General features: G+C 56.4%; 1 protein-coding gene across 22 annotated transcripts in view; it reads left to right on the plus strand.

Annotated features, from left to right (window-relative positions):
• MAPK8IP3 (mitogen-activated protein kinase 8 interacting protein 3) overlaps positions 1 to 18,516 on the plus strand; it is a 43,973-nt gene that overhangs the window by 11,327 nt on the left and 14,130 nt on the right. For 6 of the 22 annotated variants that reach the window (XM_010819109.3, XM_010819115.4, XM_010819114.3 and 3 more), the window contains exons 2-9: positions 1,779 to 1,899; positions 7,190 to 7,260; positions 7,441 to 7,532; positions 10,119 to 10,142; positions 12,121 to 12,265; positions 15,232 to 15,475; positions 15,637 to 15,739; positions 15,928 to 16,046. In XM_010819109.3, the coding sequence (XP_010817411.1) occupies positions 1,779 to 1,899; positions 7,190 to 7,260; positions 7,441 to 7,532; positions 10,119 to 10,142; positions 12,121 to 12,265; positions 15,232 to 15,475; positions 15,637 to 15,739; positions 15,928 to 16,046 (919 nt within the window). Of the gene's footprint in view, positions 1 to 1,778; positions 1,900 to 7,189; positions 7,261 to 7,440; positions 7,533 to 10,118; positions 10,143 to 12,120; positions 12,266 to 13,352; positions 13,439 to 15,231; positions 15,476 to 15,636; positions 15,740 to 15,927; positions 16,047 to 18,516 lie in introns of those variants that run through there. The other 16 variants (NM_001076096.3, XM_010819113.3, XM_005224533.4 and 13 more) reach the window with 8 other exon arrangements.

Genomic DNA, 18,516 nt, shown 5'->3' on the forward strand with positions numbered 1-18,516 from the left:
AAGTGTAGAATACCACTCTTATAGTGGAAAGACATTCAAGCGAGGGAGTGGGTCAGATCCAGATACCATGTACAAAATGACGGCACGTCCAACACAGACACACACACACAAGTCTGGAAGAGTGTCACCCAGTTTTATCTGACACTCTCTGGATGCTAGAATTTGGTTTTGTTGTTTAATCATTGATAGCACAGCAGAACTATGTCTTTTTTTTTTTTTTTTTTAAGTTCACTTAACACTGTCATAAGATTTTTCTATAAAAATATATGTTTATATCACTTTTTAGTAATAGGAATTAAAATTACCCAATTAAAAATTTTCTTTACCAGTCAGGTAACAGCATGTCTGTTCTTCATATGCTGGTCATGACCACAGTCATTCAAAACTGCTCATTTTAGTTTTTTGTGCAGCTACACCATTTGTGTGCGTTTTCATGGCAGCGGGTTATATGTTCTTCATCATTTATTTTACTTAAGTTGCGTGTGATGTCATCAGGGCAGATTTTCCTTCTCACTCCTTTCCCCGGTCCTGCCCTCTTTGTCACTGCTCTGGGTGAGGCATCCCTCAGGCAGGAGCCCCAGTGCTTTTCAGCACAAAGACCTCTGCAAAGCTGCTGCGGGGAGAAGCGTCTCTGGGGCCCGAGTGGGGCTGAGGGGCTGAGTGCAGGTGTTATGGGAAATACAGCTGTGGCTGACGTGAATTCATCAACTCCCCAGATGCCTGAAACCTGGAACCCACAAGCCGCTTCACATTCCCATCCCCTGAAGCCTCTTGACATCCTCAGAACCCAGCTGACGTGTATGCTTCCTACAAATGAAATTTGTTACTAATATTTCTATTTCCCAGGCAGTACAATCGAGGTTTTAACAGCTCCCATCAGGGCTGTGGCCGGGCTGTGTGTCCTGGAGGCCCCCACCTGGTCCATCCCTCGGGAACCAGAGCCCGCCTTCACCCCAGGCTGTCAGAGTTAAGCTCGGTCTCCTCCTAAGAACATTTAGCATTTTCTTTTCCTTTGTGAACTGCTTTCTTCTCACTTGATCTGGTAATAATCTTGCTCAGAAAATTACCACATAAGGTGCAGATTCCAAATCCAGACCAACAGCCCCCCTCCCTGTTTTTAAAAGAATCAGAGCAGCACTGTGCGTTGCTAATTATTCTACGAATGACGGCATCCTGAGCTGAGCGGTGACCGAGATACACGTTAGGAGGGCAGTACGCCCGGCCTCTTTTAGATGCTCAGGGTTCAGTCTTTTCCACAGCTACGTCATTTGTGGGGCTCAGTGTCAAAGTGGAAATGCAGGCCTCTTAAAAACTATTAAGAGGGACTTCCCTGATGGTTCAGGGGCTAAGACTCCGTGCTCCCAATGCAGGGGGCCCCTGTTTGATCCCTGGTCAGGGAACTAGATCTCACGTGCCGCAATTAAAGATCTTGCATGCCACAAATAAGACTCAGTGCAGCCAAATAAATAATTAGTTTTTAAAAAATAAAAAATAAAAACTATTAAGAATTTTGAGATTAAAGTGAGTGTGTGGGCTGTTCCAGCTTCAGGGCCCTGAGTGACTTCCCAGGCAGCTGGTCAGAAGGCCGTGGTGTCCACTCTTGGGGAGCTGTCTGGCCCTCCTCTCCCCCAGGGCTGCCGTGGGCAGTGGACAGAAGGGAAGGGGCTCGGCTGGGAGGCCCACATTCTGAGTCCAAGCCCTTGCCCTTCTGAGGGGCCGATGTCATCTGGCCCGCCCACATTTACGACACCTGCTGTTTCTCTTCCTTGCACGTATAGAAATTTATCGAGTTTGAAGATGCCTTGGAACAAGAGAAGAAAGAGCTGCAAATCCAGGTGGAACACTACGAATTCCAGACCCGCCAGCTGGAACTGAAGGCCAAAAACTATGCAGATCAGAGTAAGTCGGAGCCAGAGGCAGGAAACGGTTCCTGACCGCACTTGGCCTCAGCCCTGCCCCAGCGCGGAGGCAGGCTGAGCAATGAGGGCCACGTTTCATCTTCATTGTCATTTATTTGTTTTCTCTCTTTACATGGCTCTGTGTGTCTGTCAATGGCCTCAATTCCCCTGTGGAAATAAATAAAGTACATAAATAAGGCCCCTCTGATGACAGAGCACGTTTGCTCAACGCTGCACTTTGGCCTGAAATGCACAGTCTCTGTGTGGCCTTTTAGGACAGGCTACCCAGCTGTGGTTTGGGGCTCCCACGAGTGCTCCTGGGGAGCGGGTGTTCCTCCGTGACCCCAAAGGGGATGCCCTTGTAGGGACAGTTCCTGGGGAAGGTTTGGCCCAGAAGGCTGCTTACGGGAACACCCTCTCCCTTGCAAAGAGAGGCAAGGAAAGCATTTTGTTTTTAATAAAAAATATTATTTTAGCTTTAGAAGTCATTGTTTAAACAATACTGTCAGGGACTTCCCTGGTGGTCCACTGGCTAAAGACTCTGAGCTCCCAGTGCAGGGGGCCCAGCTTGGATCCCTGACCAGGGAACTAGATCCCGCATGCCGCACCTAACACCCAGCACAGCCAAATAAACAAATATTAAGGAAGAAAAGAAACTATACTGTCAAAGTTATAAGGACCCCTGTAATTTCAGGTTTCTGTGATAGAGGTTTGGATGGCCTCGTTTGCTGCCTTATCTCACTACCTTGATAACAGGTGCCTTCATTCCTCTGAAAAGTTCAGTTCAGTTCAGTTCAGTTCAGTAGCTCAGTCGTGTCCAACTCTTTGGACATGCCAGGCCTCCCTGTCCATCACCAACCCCCGGAGTTTACCCAAACTCATGTCCATCGAGTCAGTGATGCCATCCAGCCATCTCATACTCTGTCCCCTTCTCCCCCTGCCCCCAATCCCTCCCAGCATCAGAGTCTTTTCCAATGAGTCAACTCTTCGCATGAGGTGGCCAAAGTACTGGAGTTTCAGCTTTAGCATCATTCCTTCCAAAGAAATCCCAGGGCTGATCTCCTTCAGAATGGACTGGTTGGATCTCCTTGCAGTCCAAGGGACTCTCAAGAGTCTTCTCCAACACCACAGTTCAAAAGCATCAATTCTTAGGCGCTCAGCTTTCTTCACAGTCCAACTCTCACATCCATATATGACCACTGGAAAAACCATAGCCTTGACTAGACGGACCTTTGTTGGCAAAGTAATGTCTCTGCTTTTGAATATGCTACCTAGGTTGGTCATAACTTTCCTTCCAAGGAGTAAGTGTCTTTTAATTTCATGCCTGCAATCAACATCTGCAATGAAGCCAAAAAAAATAAAGTCTGACTCTATTTCCACTGTTTCCCCATCTATTTCCCATGAAGTGATGGGACCGGATGCCATGATCTTAGTTTTCTGAATGTTGAGCTTTAAGCCAACTTTTTCACTCTTCTCTTTCACTTTCATCAAGAGGCTTTTGAGTTCCTCTTCACTCTCTGCCATAAGGGTGGTGTCATCTGCATATCTAAAGTTACTGATATTTCTCCCGGCAATCTTGATTCCAGCTTCTGCTTCTTCCAGCCCAGCGTTTCTCATAATGTACTCTGCATATAATTTAAATAAGCAGGGTGACAATATACAGCCTTGATGTCCTCCTTTTCCTATTTGGAACCAGTCTGTTGTTCCATGTCCAGTTCTAACTGTTGCTTCCTGACCTGCATATAGGTTTCTCAAGAGGCAGGTCAGGTGGTCTGGTATTCCCATCTCTTTCAGAATTTTCCACAGTTTCTTGTGATCCACACAGTCAAAAGCTTTGGCATAGTCAAGAAAGCAGAAATAGATGTTCTTCTGGAACTCTCTTGCTTTTTCCATGATCCACTGGATGTTGGCAATTTGATCTCTGGTTCCTCTGCCTTTTCTAAAACCAGCTTGAACATCTGGAAGTTCGCAGCTCACATACTGCTGAAGCCTGGCTTGGAGAATTTTGAGCATTACTTTACTAGCATGTGAGATGAGTGCAATTGTGTGGTAGTTTGAGCATTCTTTGGCATTGCCTTTCTTTGGGATTGGAATGAAAACTGACCTTTTCCAGTCCTGTGGCCACTGCTGAATTTTCCAAATTTGCTGGCATATTGAGTGCAGGACTTTCACAGCATCATCTTTCAGGATTTGAAAGAGCTCAACTGGAATGCCATCACCTCCACTAGCTTTGTTCGTAGTGATACTTTCTAAGGCCCACTTGACTTCACATTCCAGGATGTCTGGCTCTAGGTGAGTGATCACACCATCATGATTATCTGGGTCGTAAAGATCTTTTTTGTACAGTTCTTCCGTGTGTTCTTGCTACCTCTTCTTAATATCTTTTGCTTCTGTTAGGTCCATACCATTTCTGTCCTTTATCAAGCCCATCTTTGCATGAAATGTTCCCTTGGTATCTCTAATTTTCTTGAAGAGATCTCTAGTCTTTCCCATTCTGTTGCTTTCCTCTATTTCTTTGCATTGATCGCTGAGGAAGGCTTTCTTATCTCTCCTTGCTATTCTTTGGAACTCTGCATTCAAATGGGAATATCTCCTTTTCTCCTTTGCTTTTCACTTCTCTTCTTTTCACAGCTATTTGTAAGTCCCCCTCAGACAGCTGTTTTGCTTTTTTGCATTTCTTTTCCATGGGGATGGTCTTGATCCCTGTCTCCTGTACAATGTCACAAACCTCCGTCCATAGTCCATCGGGCACTCTATCTATCAGATCTAGGCCCTTAAATCTATTTCTCACTTCCACTGTATAATCATAAGGGATTTGATTTAGGTCATACCTGAATAGTCTAGTGGTTTTCCCTACTTTGTTCAACTTAAGTCTGAATTTGGCAATAAGGAATTCATGATCTGAGCCACAGTCAGCTCCCGGTCTTGTTTTTGCTGACTGTGTAGAGCTTCTCCATCTTTGGCTGCAAAGAATATAATCAATCTGATTTCGGTGTTGACCATCTGGTGATGTCCATGTGTAGAGTCTTCTCTTGTGTTGTTGGAAGAGGGTGTTTGCTATGACCGGTGCATTTTCTTAGCAAAACTCTATTAGCCTTTGCCCTGCTTCATTCCGTACTCCAAGGCCAAATTTGCCTGTTACCCCAGGTGTTTCTTGACTTTCTACTTTTGCATTCCAGTCCCCTATAATGAAAAGGACATCTTTTTTGGGTGTTAGTTCTAAAAGGTCTTGTAGGTCTTCATAGAGCCATTCAACTTCAGCTTCTTCAGCATTACTGGTTGGGGCATAGGCTTGGATTAACGTGATATTGAATGGTTTGAAGGAAACAAACAGAGATCATCCTGTCATTTTTGAGATTGCATCCAAGTACTGCATTTCGGACTCTTGTTGACCATGATGGCTACTCCATTTCTTCTAAGGGATTCCTGCCCACAGTAGTAGATGCAATGGTCGTCTGAGTTAAATTCACCCATTCCAGTCCATCTTATTTCCCTGATTCCTAGAATGTCAATGTTCACTCGCCATTTCCTGTTTGACCACTTCCAATTTGCCTTGATTCATGGACCTAAGATTCCATGTTCCTATGCAATATTGCTCTTTACAGCATCGGACCTTGCTTTTATCACCAGTCACATCCACAACTGGGTATTGTTTTTGCTTTGTCTCCATCCCTTCATTCTTTCTGAAGTTGTTTCTCCACTGATCTCCAGTAGCATACTGGACACCTACCGACCTGGAGAGTTCCTCTTTCAGTATCCTATCATTTTGCCTTTTCATACTGTTCATGGGGTTCTCAAGGCAAGAATACTGAAGTGGTTTGCCATTCCCTTCTCCAGTGGACCACATTCTGTCCACTGTCCACATTCTGAAAAGTTAAGATGAAATAAAAACAAAAGAGGTTGGTGATTGGATCTATCATATCCCAGACCAAGACACGAAGGCCATTTGCTGAAGCCAATACCCCACGGGTGCTGTAGGTGAGTGTGTAGGTGACCCATGCCCATGGCAATGCACACACACTCAGGCATATAGACACAGACATACACACACACACATGCAGACACAGACACACACGCAGACGCAGACACACACATAGACACAGACACGCACAGACACAGATACAGACAGACAGACACATAGACACAGAAACACACAGACATACACACACACACATGCAGAGAGAAACATACACATAGACACAGACACACACACACATAAACACAGACACAGACAGACGTATAGTCACACACACACGGACACATAGACACACACACACACACACACACACATGTAGACAGACGACACACACACACACACAGATAGAGTCAAACACACAGACACAGACACACACACACACACGTCTTTGCAGGATGAGAACAAGCAGGGGCCCGTTTCAGTTCGGCATAGATCCACCCTTTCTATAACTCCACAGAATCCTTCACACTCCCTTTGCTTAGAATACTTTCACATATGAAACCTTTTCATCTTTTCTCGGAGAAGGAAATGGCAACCCACTCCGGTACTCTTGCCTGGAGAGTTCCACGGACAGAGGAGCCATGCGGGCTACAGTCCATGGGGTTGCAAAGAGTCAGACATGACTGAGCGCACAGGACATCTTTTCTTAGAAGGAAAACACATATAAGGTCCAAAGCACACTTTGAATTTTCCATTTGGTCAGCGCCGGGGGTCAGGATCGTGGAAAGGGCACGGCTGCCCCGTGCCCCATCCCGTGCTCTGCGCAGAGTTCTGCTGGGCTGTGGCTGGAACGAAGGCCCAGGGGCACAAGGTGTCTGAGGCCCGGTGGCCCTGGGGTGGCCCTCCAGGTGGTCCGGGCACTCACAGAGCATGCAGGGGGCCATCCCAGTGCCTCAGCCCAGAGATGGCATGGTCATGACCCCGTCTCTCCAGCCCCAGGTCCAAGTGAGGGACACGGTGTGTTCCACCCTGTTTTGGACTTTCTTCTCTTGAACGTGTGTCAGAGGCTGCTTACTTCCGAATTCAGCCTCTGTCCATGAACCATCCGCTCACTTCCTGTCCACACTCGACACAACTCAGCATGCCCGTGGGTTCCTCCCGCACCTGGGAGCTGCCTGCTGACTGAGGCCCGTGCAAGTCTCCCCCCCTGGCCCTCTCGGAGCCCGCCTGCTCGTGTCCCCAGGGCAGCTGCCACGGGCGAGGCCGCCCCTGGGCTCAGGGCACTGGGCTTGGGTTTGTCTGCAGCCCTCCACCCCCAGCAGGCCAGCCCGGAGCAGGCCGTGACCTGGAGAGGTGGGTGGCTTGTGTCTTCCAGTTTCCCGGCTGGAGGAGCGGGAGTCGGAGATGAAGAAGGAGTATAACGCGCTGCACCAGCGGCACACAGAGGTGGGTACTGCCCGGCCCGGCCGCCTTCTGTCTTCTCGCGGGGCCCCTGCCAAACCGGCGAGCTGTGGCCCCCACGTGACCGACGCCCGGTCCCTACGCTCTGCCTCCTCCTCTGTTGGAGCCCTGAGAACAGTGGCTGGGGCGGGCAGGCAGCGTCACACAGATGTGTCGTCCCCATAGATGATCCAGACCTACGTGGAGCACATCGAGAGGTCCAAGATGCAGCAGGTCGGGGGAAACAGCCAGACGGAGGGCAGCCTGCCAGGGCGGAGGTAGGAGCCAGCTTCACCCCAGCGCCCCGACCCCAGGCTCAGGAAGGAGGTGTCTGGTCAGAGAATGTGGCCTGAGCGAGGCTGTGTGCTGAGGAGGTGCCCATTGGGTGCGGGACCTTGGGCAGTCACGAGGGCCTGGGGGAACCGCATGGTTGATCCTGATACTTGCCGATTCCGCGTTGGTGAACTCGCCTACTCTGGTAAATGTACTTGTAGCCTCAAAACCAGCACTCAGAGCACTTGGCAGTCACCTGCAGGTGTGCGCAGAGCGTGACAAGTGTGAGTCACAGGACGCCAGCTGGGGTGGCACCAGGTGCCGCTCCGTCCCCAGCAGACACGCCCAGCAATGGGGCGGGTGGGGTCCTGCAGGGTGCTGGGGCCTGGGGCCAGTCAGCGAGAACGGGAGGCTCCCGGCCCTGGCCCCGTCCTCTGTGACGCGTTAAAGGTCACCACGTGCTTCTGCACCTCATCTTCTCTTTTGTAAAATAAAGGAAACAGGATCCACCAGGATGGGAGGGGGATGGAGACTCCCTGTGAGATGCGTGTGTGCGTGTTTGCACTGACTTTGTCGGCCACGACCAGCTCACATGGCGGGAACTGGCTGTCGGAGGCGGGGAGGCCCCTCCACTTGGGGGTCCAGCAGACACAGCCGTGCACCCCACGCCAATTTCATTCGGGGAGCAGAGACGCCTGCAGAGGCCAGGCTGGTCCTGGTCCATCTTCAGTCAGGACAGAAGCACACCTCCGTCCCTGGAGAACGCACGGTCAGAGGTCTTCTCCCAGGCCTTGCCTGCACAGAGCTGTGTCTCATCAGGCTGGAGGAAGGAGGAGGGGCCTAAGGTTGGACCCCAGCAGCCCCTGCCCCACAATGGAGCTGCCTCTGGAGCTGTGGCCCTTTGTTCCTTCCGCGAATGCCTAAGGCCCCGGTGCGTCCTGTAAAGGCTCCGTTTTCTCAGCGTTGCCTCCTTGGTGGGTGATGTCTGCAATCAAGATATTTCAGGCCCGTCCATGCCGGGCTCATCAGCCCCTCGCCCGGTGAGGTGGGCACAGCTGTTGGGTCCTCGGATTCAAAACCAAAGTGCAATGTGTCTGCAAGGCCTGGCAAAACCTGGGAAGGATGGGCGCCAGGACCGCCAGCCTGTTTTCAGATGGTCTTGCTGCTTCCGGTGGGGAGAGGGGCTCCAGCCGCTGTGGATGCTTCCTTTCTGGAAACACGAGTGCCCCAGGAGAGGGTGTCAGGGGTCATTATGTGACCCCGGCTCCGTGAGAGTTCACTGAGGGAATATGTACCAGAGTTTGTTCAGATACACAGCCTCTGTAGACGTTGTTTCTGGATCAGGTTTGTCTGAAGGTGGGCAATGTCCATCTCCAGGCTGCCGCTGCCCAACACCACGGACGCCTCACGCCTGCCACGAGTCACGGAGAGACTTCCCAAGCGACCGAACCGAGGGCCAGCCTCAAGTCGGGGGCTCCCTCTGTAGTTCTGGGGCCCACCTCTCGTCCTCCTGGGTGTGGCCTCACCGTCGCCCTCTTCCGGCTCTCGGGCTCTGCTAAGACTCCTTCAGAGCGGAGCCCCAGGGAGGAGACCCCTGCCTGCAGAAAGCGGCATGGGGGCTGCCGCCCGTCCCCCCCTGTGCCCTGGAGGTGAAGAGGCACCTATCTGTGTGTGGGGGGGCGGGTGGCCAGAGCAGTGCTTGTGTGGGAAGCTGAGGGCAGGGCCATGCCTGGGCCGCGCCCGTCGCCCTGCCAGCTGGCTGGCCGCCTTTGGCTTCACCTTCACCGCAGGGCACAGCATCTCTTGCCTGTGCCTGCGGCAGCATGTGGAACTGGGCTCTGCTGCCCTGCAGCCCTGCCTGAACCTGGGTTGTGATCGAGAGGTTCCGGGGCCCCGTGCGTGTCTGATGGCCCTGGGCAGACTCGAGGTGAACAGATGTGGGTGGCAGCCCTCCCCGCCCCCCCAACCCCCCGCATCCAGACAGCGCCCTGATGGGAGGAGAGGGAGCACCGTCCCACTGGGGCCCGTACGGCAGGTTGAGGGGAGGCCCACTTTTCTCTGGGGTACATCCTGTCCTGACGCAACTCTGGATCCTGTGGAGGCTCCCCCGGGAGGGCCTCCTCCTTAGAACTGGCCCCTGAGCCTCGGTCATCTTCCTCCACCCCCGGCCTGGTGTCATGAACCTGTGTGTCTAGAATAAAACTGATGAGCGTGTTTGGGCCGCGAACATAGCGTATGTGACCGTGTGCCCTGTCACCGCGCGGGTGTGCCCGCGTGTGCTGGGGCGTCTGGGGGAGGACGCTCGACCCACCCTGTCTGAATGGGTGCCACCTGCCGTCCAAGCCAAGAGGCTGTGTGTCTATGTGTCCTGTGTCCATCCGGAGTAGGCGTCTGCATGTCCCACATCTGTCTATTCCTGTGGGGCCCATTCCTCTCCGTGTGCCCACACGTGCCCCAAACCCCGACCATCGCCCTCTAATGTTGTCTTCTTGTCTCGCCCCCCCCGCCCCGTGCCGCCCCCACTGTGTGCTGCCCCCACTGTGTGCCGTTCCGCCGTGTGCTGGCCCCGCCTGTGTGTCGCTGCCCCGCAGTCCTCGCCAGTCTTGGAGGAGAAGGTAAAGCCCGCAGCCGTCCCCGGGCCTCGGGTTGGGGGAGCATGGACGGCTGCCAGGGTCGCGCGTCGATTGGAGGCTCCAGACGCACGTTTACAGGGCCTGCGGCTGAGGAGGGCAGGTGGGTCTCAGAGATGGGAGCGATGCAGACCCCACTGGCCAACACCCGCCGGCCACAGGCTGGACCTCATGTCCACACCCCAGGAGGCGGCAGGCGCTGGTGGAGACACTGCACCCGGTGTCAGGCAGCCCAGCTTGGTCACTCGGCCCAGAGCCAGAGGCATGCCATCTGTGAGCCGTGTGGCCCTCTCAGGCTGCAGCCTCAGGGGTAGATGGGGACTGAAGTCCCCTGGGGGAGCTGCGGGCCGTAACAGGAGGATGTGCTGGCCCAGCGTCAGACCGGGCTCTGGCTGGCCAGCCAACAGCAATCCCCACCGAACTGGCTCAGAGAGGAGAGGACGCGGGACTCATCCCTTGTGAGGATTTCCACTGGGGATCTGGGCCTGGCCATCTCCGTGCATGCACAGAGCCATGGAGGCGGGCGACAGAGAAGATTGCCATCCTGGGAGGCAGATGGTCCCATGCTGCCCCTACCGTCATATTGCCCTGTGGCACCTGGTGACAGCCTGGCCCAAAGGACCCTTGTGTGCAGCCCCCCGTCAGAGCTGGGCCCAAGGAGAGGAGGCCCCCACACCGGAGCCCCGTGGAGAAACAGCAGCGAGCAGAGGCTGGGAGCCCCAGGGAGGCCCGGGGCCAGGGCCTGTGGCCAGCAAACAGCCCTGGGGAGAGCCACGGTGGATTTACGGACCCAGCCTGCCTAGCTTACCATCTGAGCTCCTTCTAAGCAATGGCCGAGCCTTGTAGAAAGTGCGTCTGTCTTGGGGGACGAGGGCTGACGGAGGAGGCACACGGTATCATCCGCGGGAGACATCCAGCCCCCCAGGCCTCCTCTGGCTCTGTACCCACAGAAGAGCCCCGGAGGGCACAGCCAGGCTCCAAGGATCCAGGACACTGTTCCGCAGGGGCGGCATTCTCCTGAACAGGACAGACAGGCAGGAAATGGGGGCCCCAACCATACCAGCCCCGGAACTGTGGGGGACCCCCGCAGAGACCTCCTTCTCGGAGTCGTGCCCCTGGCCACTCCGCCTGCCTGTCCACCACTTGCACTGCAAGGCACCGTGAAGAAGATACCCCTTCTCCAGACAGCCCAGCCTCTGAACCGGCTCCTGGAGACCCCCGAAGTGGCCTCGCCACCCCCATCTCAGCGCCTGTGTGAGGGGTCCAGACGCCTGGCCTGACCGGGCTCTGAGCAGCATGGACTCTGTGCCACCCCGGGCCCGGCTCTGTGCCCTCACCACTAACAGCCCGGAGCGTCTTCCAGGGACTGACCGGCCTTGGCAGGCGGCTCTAAACCTCCATCTAGCCTAACGGACGTTCCCAGTTTGCTTACGGAGCTTTAAAAGGAAGAACCACTGAGAGCAAGAGAAAAGCTCGTGTGGCTGCAGACAGCATAAGCTCTCTACTCCAGACCCAGGGCTCCTGACAGCAGTGATGGGACAAGCAGCAGAGGAGAAAGGTTGACCCCTCCTGACCCTTGGAGGCAGAAGCTGTGCCAAGGAGAAGTCAGGCATGCTGCCTGCGAAGCCACAGGGCCTCCACAGGCCCTGCCATGCAGGCCTCTGTTTACAGTGGATGCAAATGAAGGGGTGGTGATGCTGCAACAGGGGGATGGACGGAGGGACCACTGTGGAGCGGAGGTGCCCCTGGCGAGTGAGCAGGCTAGTCAGCCTGGCTGCAGTCAGTGGGGATCTCAGGCGCCGGGCCCAGACAGTCACAGCCTACTCAGCCCTGGGCAGAGTGGGGGGGGTCTAGGGGAGCAACCCCAGCTGCACCGTGGGTGCCCGTGCGTCCAGGAGGGGTTTGCAGCCCTGCCTCGGGAGCCCCTCCTCTAACCCCTCCCTGTCCTCTCTCTGCCTTTCAGCAGGAAGGAGCGCCCCACGTCCCTGAGCGTCTTCCCCCTGGCCGATGGCTCGGTACGTGCACAGATGGGGGGCAAGCCCGTGCCTGCAGGGGACCACTGGCATCTGAGCGACCTCGGCCAGCTGCAGCTCAGCTCCAGCTACCAGGTTTTGTAGCCATGCCGCGGAGTGAGGGCCCCACCTTGCCCCACTGTGTCCAGGAGGGTGTGGTCCGCACAGGGTCCCGGCCGCTCCGGGAAGCTGCCTGTGCCAGGGCGAGCCCAGGGCAGGGCTGAGCACAGTGACTGTCCCTCACCACACCCCAGGCCAGGCTTCTCCCCGCGTGTGGTCCTGGCATCCCAGGTTTGTGCTCCAACCAGAAGGCCGGAGGCCGGGGGCAGCTTCTCTTCTCTGGGCTATTCTCCCTGGCCTGCCTGTGCTGGTGACCTCTGGGCCCAAGCTTGAGAAGGTGGACATCCGGGCTGCCCAGTTTAGTGAGCACCACCCCCTGGCACTGGGGTCCCGCAAGGCCAAGGGCAGGCACTTGTGCAGGGCTCCCTGGCACTGTCCACGCATCTTGCTCTGTGGGCTGCATCAGCCTGGAGAAGGCAGACCACGGTCCCCCTGCCCGTGAGGAAGCCACCTTGGGGGAGATGAGGCCGCCCTGGGTCTGGTGATGCCCCTCCGAGGCTGTCAGAGGGTACCTGTGGGCAGCAGAGCCCTTGGCCTCCAGGTCGGGGGCGGACCTGGGCCCAGGCCTCCCTGTAGCTTCCCCCCGGCCTTGCAGCACCCGGCCGGGCTGCAGGAGGCTGCCAGCTACCAGCTGTGTTGGAAAGTGACCCCACTCGCTCTGCATTTGTTCTGTGGAGTGAGCCTTGTGCCTACCAGTTACTGAGGGTCCTGCCGGCAAGTGGGGTCTGGGCAGAAGGGCTCCCCAGGGCTCCTGCCGGGCGCGTGAGCCTCAGAGCTGCGGGGTGGAGGGCCTCCTGGACGGCCCCTCGCGTCCTCACCGCGTCTCTCCTCCTCCTGCGTTGTCTGAAATCGTCCTCTCTTAATAAACCATAGTCTTTTATGTTTTAGTTCATAGGTGTGTTTTGTTTGATTTCTTTTAACAGTTACTTTTAAGTTCTTTTTATTTTATGCTGTAGGTTTTCAGGTTTTCCTAATTTTTTAATTTGTTTTGTTGTTTTGTTTTGTTTTTTGTTTTTATGTACTGTACTTTCAGTGTTTTAACCAAACAGTTGTGGCTCCTCATGGGAGGCACGGCCGCTGGGATGTGGGTTCTTTGCATTTGGAGGCCACTGCTGCACGTTGGTGTTAGAGGTTGGCAGGTTTCTTTAGGTAAGTAGTGGCCAGGGAGTGTCCTGTGGGTAAGTGGTGGCCTGTTGTAGGGCAGCAGACAGCTTGGGAAGCCAGGGAGGCCTGGTGATGCCGCCTCGCCCCACAGTGATCACCAGGGTCAGGAGGCCCAGGGAGCAAAAGCGTTCAAGTCACGGACAGACAAGGAGCATGGCCGTTGAGTCAGGTGGTCTGGAAATGTGTGCTTCCATGTGGCGTGGGCTCACGTGGTGCCCGCCCCTGTGAAATCCCGGGACAGCAGCCTCACGCACTGCCCTCCTTGGGCACCAGCAGGAACCCTCCCCGTGGGTCACCCAGGCGCCTCTGTCGCGTGGGCAGACAGAGTACACGGGGCCATCACAGAGGCCCGCAACATGCACGGTGCTGTGAGGAGGAAAGGGTTTGTCCTTTACAAATTGGCCCTAGCCTGCAGAGCCCAAAGCCAAGTCAAAAGTGTTTGCAGGTGACCTCTCACCGCGGCCCATTGGCAACGCAGCCAAGTGTGGTTGGCTGGGGGGCCGTTCTGTGCCCTGTGGGGTGTTGTGGGCACCCCACCTCCACCCACCCCCAGCTCTGGCTCTGGTCACCACAAGTGTCTCCAGACACCACCAAGTGTCCCCTGGGGACACAGCTGCCGGGATGGAGGCCCCTCCTAGCGGTGATGCAGACAGTGGAGGCATCTCAGCCCAGGATGGGTGGCACCCAGGGTGACCAGGCTGCTTGGGGCAAGGCAGATCTCAGAAGTTCCCAACCAGCTCTGACCCCCAGTCACCTGGAAGCGGCCCCAGGAGCCCAGCCAGCCCTGCCTAGTTACAGGAGGGAGTCCCAGCTTCCCTCCAGCTTCACAGAGAAGGCCGCACCCCACCATTGGGTCCTCTGGAAGCACCAAGGGGAAATGTGTGCCTGGAGGGGACACAGGGCTGTCCCCCCCACCCCGCCGAGACTGTGCCCCTTCTCTGCATAGGAGAGAGACTGCAGGCCCCGGGCTCAGTTCACAGATCAGGGGCTGCTGCTATTGAGGTTCCCCAGGAAAGACGGATGGAGGGGAGCACAGTATTCAGACAGCATTTTCTGTCTCCAGGGAGATCCTTAAGGCTGACAGTCGGTGGCAGTTTTTACTAATCTGATCTTTTTGCACTCTTGAAATGTTTGGGGACATCCCATTCTGCAGAAGTCGGGTTTCAACTTGTTTGCACTTGCGCAGGTGTCGAAGGCAAACTTCAGTTCAGCTGGGCCGTGGAGGTTAAGTGAAGCCCGTCCCCTGGTGTCTCTTTGTTGGGGAGGGGCCACCACTGGCAGAATCGGGGCGTCACAGCCCCTGACTGTCGCCGGGGCAGGACGGGTCCTCCCTCGAGGGCCTCGCAGAGGAGCGGTAACTTGGTCAGAAGGCACGCCGGCCTCCCCAGTCCCCTCCCCCGCTGGGGCGCCTCTGCCCTACCCTGGGCTGTGGCTTAGCTCTGTCCACCCTCCGGCTGCAAGGGGTTACTTGCCCCGTCCACATAACTTCCTGTCTGTCCTGGGGAAGCCTTTTAAATAAGCTGTACCTGCCCCTGGAGAGCCAGAGGCTGCAGCCAGATGAGCCGAGTGACAGGAGGAATCAGCCCGGTGGGAGAGAAGTGTCCCCCTGTCCTGTTCACTCCGGCCCCAAGTGCTGTGTTACTGCAGGGTGGCAAAGACCCCAAGTGAGGGGGCCTCAAGGCAGTGGACGTTACACCCACCCGCCCTGCGCAGTCCAGCTGGCCTCCCAGGGGCGAGACCCACACCTCGAGCCTCCCTCTCCCTGTGTTTGGCCCCAGTGTCCACAGGACGAGATGTCCGAGTCGGGCCAGTCCTCAGCAGCGGCCACGCCCAGCACCACGGGCACCAAGTCCAACACGCCCACGTCCTCCGTGCCCTCGGCCGCAGTCACGCCCCTCAGTGAGGGCCTGCAGCCACTGGGCGACTACGGTGGCTCCAAGAACGGCAAGCGAGCGCGGGAGAAGCGCAACAGCCGCAACATGGAGGTGCAGGTCACACAGGAGATGCGCAATGTCAGCATAGGTACTGCGCCCGGCCCCCGGTCCCCCAGAAGAACCCTCCCCTGACCCTCCTGCCCACGCTGGCCTGGCCTGGGGTCTCCGGACAAGGGGGCCCCAGGGCAGCCACAGGGAGTGCCAGGAGCCGCCGGCCACCCCCAACCCAGGCTCCACTGTGTCCCCCAGGCATGGGCAGCAGTGACGAGTGGTCTGACGTCCAGGACATCATCGACTCCACCCCAGAGCTGGACATGGGCCGGGAGCCCCGCCTGGACCGCACAGGCAGCAGGTGCTTGCTGGGCCCAGAGCCTGTGCCCGCAGGCCTTGGGGGGAAAATGCCTGGGGTGCTGACCCAGCACCTGCCATGCCTGCCCCTGCGTGGGCGGCGCTGGCATCGGCGGCCCTGCAGGGGTGTCCTCATGCCTGGTCCTGCGGCGCTGCCTGCTCACTGGTCTCCCTCACCGCGTGTCCTCATAGCCCAACCCAGGGAATCGTGAACAAGGCTTTTGGCATCAACACCGACTCCCTGTACCACGAGCTGTCGACGGCGGGCTCCGAGGTCATCGGAGACGTGGACGAAGGGGCCGACCTGCTAGGTAACACAGCCGTTCCGGGGCCTGCTGTGGGTGCTCTTGTTTTGGATGAGGGTGGAGTCTCTGTGAGCCGGGAAGTTCTTTGTACCAGCTGTAAATGTGGAGGGTGCCACCCTGCAGGGTTTGCGGTGCTCACAGAGTTGAACCACTAATTGCAGAAGACACCATCACCCCAAGAACGGTCCTGTCCCCAGTAGTCCTCAGCGGCCCCTGTGCCGAGCCCCTCCCACCTTCAGGAGACGTTCTGGAAGGGTGGCCGTTGCTAGCTCTTCCAGTTCTCGAGGAATGTGCCCAGACAGTCAGCTCCCTCCACAAGTGTGAGATGGTACAGAGAGAGCCCGTGTAGCCCAGAGGCTGGGCTGGGGCCCTCAGGGCAGTGGCGGCAAGTGCTGCAGTCTCCCAGGTTCCACCCCACCCCTGGACGCGGCACACGTCCAGAGCGGAGCCTGCAGAGGCAGCCTCGTCCCTGAAGCGTCCGTCCCGCTCTGAGCCAGCGAGGCAGGCATCGGGGCTGCGGTTCCGGTGCATCCCCTCCCCACCCCCGGGGGGGAGGGTTCTCTTGTTTCTCCTCGGGCTGGGGCAGCAGCTGGAGCCGGCACGGCTGCTCCCTCTGGACGTGTGGCCAGCGGGCTGGTAGCGATGCTCCAGCAGCATCTGGGAGCCCTGCCTTCTAACATGTGATGGTGTTTGACCAGCAGCCTGAGGAGGCAGGGCTGTCCAGCATCCCGGAGTTTTGGTTGTCAATCCTGCTGCTGCTGTCTCTCCCCCGACAGACATGCCCACGGGCGCTCGGGGCATCTCCACAGTGGGTCCCTGTGTGGACAGTGCCACCCGGCTAGCCTGCCAATTGCCCGCACCGCCGGGCCTGACCCGTAGACGAAGGGGGCCCGGCTGGCGTTTTCAGCTGGCACGGCCCCGCCTCCTCTGCCTAGTGGTTCCCAGGAGCCGGCTCTTCCTTGGGGTGGGGGCTGCGGGCTGCAGCAGCACCGGGGGCTCAGCACCAGCACGGCTGTGCCAGCTGTGGGTGCACAGTCACGTGCATCGGGGTGCCATGAAACACACTATGTGAAACTCACCACCGTCTCAGCTGTCAGGCGCATTTCAGGACTGGGAAGTACGTTCACACTCCGTGCAGGAAGACTGAAAGCATCCCCTCTAAGATTAGGGACAAGACAAGGATGCCCGCTCTGGGCAATAAATATTTTTAACAGAATCTTTCTCATAAGCATTATATAAAAATACATATTTTTAAATGTACAAAACTATTAGTATTCAAAAAAAATCTATTAGGAATAATCACCTTTAATATTTTGACATCTTTCTGCTCTTTTTTTACATGTTTCAGCTAATATCATATAAGTTTAATTTTTAGGCATTTTTCTCAGTTTTGGAAAAAGGGTACAAGCTGGTAATAATGTTAAATAATTATCACACTCTGCCAAGAAGAGAGTAAACAGCAAAAGCAGCCCCCCGCCCCCGCTGTGTCGTGACAAGAGACCCCCTCACCAGCACATGCGCCCAGGGTGTGGGGCGGCCACGTGCATCCGGCCTGTTCTCTGTGGCTGACGCTGATGTCCCCTGAATGACTAAGTTCCGCAGCACGTTCTACCTTCCTTATCTTCACGTGACTGCAAATGACCTGATGGGTTCCATCTTGGTTCTAAATTGTACTGTTCGACTTCCACTCTCATAGCCACTTGCGGGCTTAGGTCTTTGCCAGAGTGTCCGGTGATGTCTTCAGGAGAGGTTTCTAGACGTGGGTCCCCGTCCCCCCGTGGACTCATGGGGACGGGCGCAGGCCGGCAGGGCCGGGTGAAGCTGGGAGGAGGCACCTGGGTCCAGGCTGCGGTCACTGGAGCGAGCGCCCTCCTGCCAGGGAGGCTGCGAGGGGCTGAGGGCAGCCTCGTGCACGGCAGAGCTTTTGCACCAGGGCCCCGCACGCTTGGGAACCGTGCAGGCACAGGACACTGCACTTCCCTGTCGGGGGCGGAGGCCCGCTCCTGGCTGCGCTGATGGTGGGGGTCTCAGGGACGACGCTGGGTCCCGGGCCTCGTGCCTTTCCCCGTTCATGTCATGTGACAGGACTCCTGCATTCATCACGGTCCTTACGAGAAGAGGGCTGCCAGCATGCTCTGTGCACGGCACTGCTGATGGCCCATGTCCCAGAGAGGAAACCAGGGTCACAAGGGTGAGGTGCGTAGGCAGAGTCAGGACTTGACCTCACGCCCAGCCCAGGCAGTAGCCCTGCCTCGACCAGCAGCTTTCCGGAGGTGGGATGTCCACACCACGCTATCTGTGCGCTCCTCACCGTGTGACTTCCGCTGCAGCGGTCCCTGCCACCTCCCCCGACCCCACGCCACTGTTCCACGTCCCGTCTGCAGACGCGCCTCCCTGGGCACTTCATGTCAGTGCATTTTGCATCTGCCCGCCTTCATTTAGCAGAATGCCTTTGAGCCTCATCCGCATAGGAGCG

The sequence above is a fragment of the Bos taurus genome, chromosome 25, assembly GCF_002263795.3.
Source record: "Bos taurus isolate L1 Dominette 01449 registration number 42190680 breed Hereford chromosome 25, ARS-UCD2.0, whole genome shotgun sequence".
In the NCBI taxonomy this organism is placed as follows: domain Eukaryota; kingdom Metazoa; phylum Chordata; class Mammalia; order Artiodactyla; family Bovidae; genus Bos; species Bos taurus.